At 34.0% G+C, this 7,288-nt stretch overlaps 1 protein-coding gene across 1 annotated transcript; it reads left to right on the forward strand.

Annotated features, from left to right (window-relative positions):
- The first annotated feature begins 22 nt into the window (after positions 1-22).
- Positions 23-5,342, forward strand: LOC101743972 (uncharacterized). The gene is made up of 2 exons (XM_004925512.5): positions 23-308; positions 4,411-5,342. Exons 1-2 carry the CDS (start codon positions 92-94, stop codon positions 4,677-4,679), a joined length of 486 nt encoding a protein of 161 aa, XP_004925569.1. The 5' UTR covers positions 23-91; the 3' UTR covers positions 4,680-5,342.
- The last annotated feature ends 1,946 nt before the right edge of the window (positions 5,343-7,288 follow it).

Raw genomic sequence — 7,288 nt, forward strand, 5'->3', positions numbered from 1 at the left:
CAGCTCTGCATGTTGCTAGTCGCATTGGCCGGTCCAGTTTGTAACGAGTGGGGCACACGGTTTCTGTTTCACTGGCAGGCCATCACGCAGAATGTCGACACCGCACGCGCAGCGCATCCTCTGCATCCTCGGATTTTTTATAGTGTTGTGTTCGGCTACAGTACCTGAACCTCAAACGGTCCACCAGCATGAAGTCGAAACGAAAAAAGTTGAATTGTTCGAAGGAGTGTCCGTGAAGATTCCCCTAGGCAAGAACACGAGCAGTATTATGTCCCTCGAAATCGAAACTGATAAGGGTGATCAGGAAGGTTGGTATTATAACTCTTATCTTATTTATATGCTAAGATTTTAGCGACTTACTAAAATCATATCAATTTACATTTACCAGCCAAATTAATATGTTTTTGATTAAACGAGTAATCTGAGTAAACAAATTTAACTTTCATTAAGCTGAAGATGAAATAACTAATTAATGTTGACAACTAAAATTGAACGAGATTATCTATTATGATTCATATTAATATAAATTAAATTTTTGTTTATTTTGATAGATCACTCCGAGTTTTGTTAAAATAGTACTACACCGCAACGTACCTGCCGTATCATTTTCTCAATTTCTCTAGATGAAAAAGGTTGTCTAGAAGAGATCGCTTTTAGCAATAAGACCTATCGACTATTTTACTCACCTTCTTCTGACCCATTTTATATGTTAATTACGTCTTTGTGTGTAAAAAAGCGTACTCTCTCTCGCTCTAAATCAAAGTCAGTGTTTCTTTGTTTTTATTCGCTCAGCGTTCGCGGGACCTTATTTTATGCAACTGAGTTTATACTTTGTTCGAGGAAAGTTTCTGTCATGGTACGTACTATAAATAGCGCGCCGGTTGTTCGAAAAGTTTTCAATGATAGTGCCAGCGATAGTGCCTGGCTTTACTAGTGATTTTATTGTACGAAATTAAAATAAAAAAAGTCAAACCTGGGTAAGTGAAAACTGGATGAGTGAGAAAACTCTATAAGTGAGAGTAATAGCCAGGACCCGTCATTTTAAGCTCCCAAAACCTCTATTAGCGAGAAACAGAAACTTCTGTAAGAGAGAGTCGTTTTTCCCTCATGGACCTCCGTAAGTGAGACTGCTACTTATCTATACCTCTATAAGCGACAGTCGAGCTTTATTTATTTATATTATTTAGGAGGAACAAATGAAAAAACAAATTACAAATTTAGCATCTGCTATTTTATGACTCATTCTTAACTTTTGTGGAACTTTCTACCATTGTTTTTGAATTGTTTTCTCGTCAATATTGAACCTATTCTATTTCGTGGAACTAAATAACGTTGTTATTTTATCGCATTCTTTTCGAATGGACACGTGTGCCTATGTACCGTCCTGTTTGTCGGACTTACTCAGCTTATCGTTAATCAATTGCGAAGAAAAGTTCTGTTCTGTATCATGTCAAAACGGAAAATTAAAGTACTGTCATTAAGTGATAAACTTAAATAGTGAATGCGTTTGAATCCGGAAAATCGCGAAATAAAATTCAGAGGAAGCATTAGCGAGAAACTCGGGTTAGTGAGAAACCTCTATAAGCGAGAATGAGATTGTGCTCCCTTGAACTCTCTCTTGTCCAGGTTTGTGTATAATAGGACGTAATACAAATATTCGAGTACATTTTATTAGGATAGATGACGAAATTTATATTTTTATCTCTAATCTGGTGACCGCTTAACATACGTGATATTACGGGAAAGATAAGCTCAAGACACCACAAGTGTCTTTCCATGTACTTCAAATTTCTTAACGAATAGTAGAAAACCGCCGGTAATTTCACTGCAAAGTAATTATCTTTTAGTTTTTTTATAAAGGCGCGTCGAAATTGCAATTTCGAAAGTGTTCTAGTTTGTGTCCGGTATAAATTCGCAAATTGCGAATTACGACTTTACTTTCGTTGCGCGTACGTAACTCAAACAATTCAAAAACATTGACCCCATCAAATTTTATAAAATTTTTAAATTCCGTTGAAGAAATTTATTTCTACGACTTCGGACGAATACGATTTTCTATTATGCAATTTCTGGTACAGTATGTGTATTTTTATAGAAGCAAACCGATGAAAACACAATCCAATACAAAATTCGGCGTTTATTTGAAATAGTTTCTTAAGTTGCATATTTTCATCACAGTCACATTCTAGAGATTTAATAAACATTGATCTCAAAAATGATTTGTTATTTTAATATTATTGATAATAGTATTCATTGTACATATTTTGAATCCCTACGGATTAGGAGTGCCGTGCCTATCTCTGCCGCGCAGCCATCAGACACCTGGGTCTGAGTCCGGTTCCATGTCCGGAATGCCGGAACCTGTTATTAAAGTTAACCTGATATAATACAAATATAATATTTTTTCGTCTACCTATGTCGAAAGTTCGGTTTTCATCCCGCTGTACAGGGAAGAAAGTTTAACTTTTTGTCCCTGGGTACTGACAAGTGCGCATGCGCGTCAGTGTCTACGTCTGCTCTCACGCACCTAACATTTTCCGCCATTGTTGTGCTCGGGTAATTTGCAATATTAGGGTTAGTGTAAAAGTTAAATAAACAAAAGGCAATAAAATTTAATAGTGAAGTAGTAAACAAATATGAGTTCTTATTCAATTAGTAGTAGTTTATTTAAAAATTAAAAAAAAGCTTAGATTGTTTTTTTTATGAGTACGGGAGGGGGCTCCGTCCCCCCTACCCCTGGCCAGGGCTTCGCTCTTGGACCCCGGCTCGGTACTCCACGAACTTTCGGCCTGGTAGGAGAAAAAATAGTATGTGCACCGCGGGAGAACATTTGGACATTTCCTCCAGCGTGTTGGCAATTTTACACGCGGGAGGAAATGTCCAACTTTTCTCCCTTGGTGCACAATGTACTATTTATGAGTGGGGGGGCTCCGCCCCCCCCTACCCCAGCCAGAGCTTCACCCCAGGAGTCCGGCTCGGTACTCCACGGGTGCTAAGTTTTTTACAATGTCGAACTTTCGGTCTGGTTAGTGTGTGCACCGCGGGAAAAAAGTAGGACATCTCATTAAAATTGGCAAACACCCGGGAGGAAATGTCAAACTTTTCTCCCTTGGTGCACAATGTACTATTGTTCCATTGCCACTGAGATCAAAACCTAACAGTTCAGGGAAAGGAATGAGATTCATACAGTGGTGGCTTTATTATGAAGTGGGTCTGGGATCGTCTGAGTTAATGAAAAGAGTAGTTTTGTATCTTGTACTTTGGTAATCGAGGATATATCGGGGACTTTGTGGCTCCAACGTGCAGTATAGGTAGTAATTTGTTGATCAATTTTCTTTCAATTTGCTTACAATTTTAGTTTTTTGTGTATTTCATATATTAGTATATTATAAGTTTTCATTTTGTTCTATGTGTGTTATTATTGAAGGCTTAGCCTTTTACTTACGGAAACTATCATACTTGTAAAATGACAACCCCGTGTTCAAAATTCGATTTGAATATACTATATCGATCTTGACATCATTCAAAACTGGTTCTTCTTCTCCACAATGCCTCAGTAGTGGTATCTTCGTTTAATTTTCCTTACTCCTCAATTATGGGATTACTACTAATCCTTACAGTAGTGGTAGGGCCTATTGTCACTGTAGAAACTATATTTCAATCTGTTGTTGCTGCAAAATAATCTCCGGTAGTCACGTCTTACGCTAGCTCACGTTTAGCGGACCAGACTAATAAAAAAATTACTGAAATAAATAATATGTACTGAAAGTAATGGTACCAATTGTTTTATCTGTAGTGAATGATAAGTCCACATATACTATACACTTACTATATAAACTTATTCAAAAGATCTATTTCAAAGAGTAGAAACTGTGTAATTGAGACGACAATCAGAGCATTGACAAACAGTTATCGGCACAAGAAAGTTGTGTAACTATTAGGAGTAGTACGTATCCACGTTTAGCGGTATTTACCTCAGTCTAACGGAAACGCGAATGAATTATGTAACAGGTCATCACGAATATCTTCCGAGATAAAAGGAAAACAACTAACAGTTCTCATGTTGTTCAATTTGGTATCCCTCGGATCAGGATGATTGTGAATTAATTGTCTTCTAATTATGGCATAACATAATCTAAATAATTTTTAACATTTTTAATTGCAGTCTGATAGAATGAATTGAATTGATGGAATTGTCTAATATAATGTTTTTGTTGTTGTTATGATACAAAGGTCACGAAGGACTAAAGCGTTTCTTTACAACTGACTTTCTTAACTGTTTTTTTATTACGTAATATTTTTCATGTTTCTGTTGAATTATTTTATTTATTTTTATTTATTCGAGACGAGAATATTCATGTACTAAAATTATATTGCTTGAGTAATTTTTTTCTTTGTTTCCAATTCCAGGACGGGGCAAAAAACAGAAACTTATGCAGAAGATTCTACCTTTATTCATCATGCCGTTCGTTCTACAGTCCGCAATTGTGCCTTTATTCCTGAGTATGCTTAAATTCATGCTCTTCAAATCCTTAATGGTCGGAAAACTAGCGCTTTTCCTCATTTTAATAAACGCTTTCAAAAATCATAATTCCGTGAAAGGTCGAGATTCAGAAATAGCGAACGTTCATTACGGCTATCACGACAGCGGTATGGAATATGGAGCTTATATTAACTAGATTAGCATTGCTATATAATGAAATGAATATCCTTCTCTAAGTCATTAATTAAATCTACGTACGACGTAGATTTTAAGAAAACACATACAACACTTAGGCAGACCAATTTGATCTCTAATTTAATGTATTCATAATATTTTTTTGTTCAATAGATCATTTCTCAACGTTCATTTCTGGAATTTGTGATTTTGTTTAAATAACAGATAGTACCGATGAAAGCGAATTCTAATTTGATATTCTTTTGCATATCGAGAATTCAAGATATCATTATGAATAAAAAAAAACCTGATTGATTGTTTGGCTATGATGTTATTTTAAATCTTATATATCTAATTTATTATCGGAGTACAGCCTGAAATATTATATTAATCGAATTTCTATTTGTAAATTTTATTTCTTCTAATGTTAAAATATAAACATGATGTAATATGTTAACCACTCATATAGTTATGGTTTATATAAATTTTGCATTTTACATAATAAAATATGAAATTGCCGTTTGCTAAATTAATTATTTCGGTAGTTATTTAAATAATAACAAAAAACTGAGCTTAGAAAGCGATATAATCTTTTAGTAGTAAGTTTAATTTATTCTAGGTTTAGTTATTTATTAATTATATTAAGCTATTTAAAGTTGAATAAAGGATGTGTAAATCATTGAAATTTGTTAATTTTTTTATTATGCGGATTAATCTAATAATATATTAAATTATGCATCTAAATGCTACTTCTCCGGATGGGTCTATATGATAAGTATAGTTAAATTTCACTGTCATTTTCAGTAGAATTACTAATAAGAGAACTTGTCGGGAAATCAGAATATTTTGTCGACAGGTAGCATTCTGATGAATAGTTTAGGCTACGCACCAATCACAGTTCATATGAAAAATTAGTGTTTTCTTTGTTTTTCGCCATTCGTAGACATAGTTACTACATTTAATTAGTTTACGGTTTAATTTATTTAACGACTGACCGTCGTTCTTGATCACGAAAAAGGTAAACTATTTGAAATTTCGAAGATAATATAATGACATAAAAATCGCGACATAAAACCATAAAAATAATTTTAATTATACGCGTACTTGTAAGCCTATTCACTACAGTTAAATGCCTATGAAAAAGCTCAATAAACCAGTTCATTTTTTATTTATTTATACAACGATCGAGCACAACAATAGTCTACAACAAAACTAACAGAACAAAAACTAACAAAATAGAACTCTGTGTACAGAGATCGCTCTAGATCGGTGTTTCTCAACGTGGGGCCCACGCCCCACAAGGGGGCAATTTAATAATTAAGGGGGGCATTTGCACTAAATTAATATGGACAATCTGTATTAAAATTATTCTGAATTTCAGATTTTTATTATATTTTTTGAAATATTACTTACTGTGTTCTGATAACAATTTCATAGTGATCTCTTCCAAAACCTATCATTTATGTTTCTTAAGTGAACAAATAAATTTTGTTTTAATATTTCAAATTATATACGGAGGGCATAAAAAATTTAGAAATGTTACAGTGGGGCATTGCACAAAAAAGGTTGGGAAACACTGTTCTAGATGTTCTCGGCCTCCAATATAATTGGAATCGATAGACATCACAGAATGTCGCCAACGGCCTTGCGACATAAGTTTGAAGCATTAATTGTAAAGTTTTATGTAGACTATTGCATCCTTCAAACTGGAATACGTAACTGTTTCTCGGCAGAAATAGGCAGGATGGTACAACTCCGAGTGGATACACGATACTAGCAAATTTAGCTTTCTTTACTACACGGTGTTATTCCTTTATTGCGGTAGCCAATCGTATATATGTGCTAAGTAAATATTTAATTGAAAGAAAAATTGCTGTCTGTCTGCGCGATTTGAACACCGGCATTAGGCCAAGATTATTTATTCTCTTCGATTTCAGATGGCTGAATACATTGTTTCCATTAATATAATGCAAGTCGTGATAATACAGGTTCAAACGAAAAACAATATTTCGAAGCGTAAATAAATTAGTAAAAGTCAAACTTCATTATTACAGTCGTCGATGACATATGAGTGCGCGACCCGCCTAAGACTAAGTCGCTACTGTCACAGACACAGAGCCTGGTAAAGAACATTAAAGAGTATATAAAATATTTTTTTAAAAATCAATATACAAAAGACAGGCTTCTAGTAAGTAGCTTTTAGACAGTCGAAACAAATTTTATGTGAATAAGTGAAATTCCGATATTCGATTATTATTAAATCCAACGACATTTTTGGATTGAACGCTATGGCTACTGAAAAATGTAGTTTTTCAATTGTACTCTAACGCTTAAATGTAAAAAGTAGTACAAACTTACAACTTTTTTAAATAAGCTAACTTTTAATAAAAAAAAATTGTTCATTCCACCTCATCTAATAACATCTGATCAACGATGTTGATAGTTTATGCTAAATGCAAGACACGTTGTTTATTGGAACGACCTTAAAAACCAAATCATATTCAAACCATTTTTGGATATATGAAAAACGTAAAAAACGGTTGACAAATAGCAATATTTTCGTTATATTGCTCTGTGTGTTGATGTTTCTTAATCTATTATTCTATTTTCATCAGTTCACGATCTGGATTC

This window comes from Bombyx mori, chromosome 12 (assembly GCF_030269925.1).
Source record: "Bombyx mori chromosome 12, ASM3026992v2".
In the NCBI taxonomy this organism is placed as follows: Eukaryota; Metazoa; Arthropoda; class Insecta; order Lepidoptera; family Bombycidae; genus Bombyx; species Bombyx mori.

Excerpts from the sequence above, each read along its gene's own strand:
- LOC101743972 (XM_004925512.5), top strand. The coding sequence starts at position 92 with ATGTCGACACCGCACGCGCAGCGCATCCTCTGCATCCTCGGATTTTTT. Across the intron at positions 309-4,410 it reads TGATAAGGGTGATCAGGAAG|GACGGGGCAAAAAACAGAAA; the intron begins GTTGGTATTATA and ends TTCCAATTCCAG.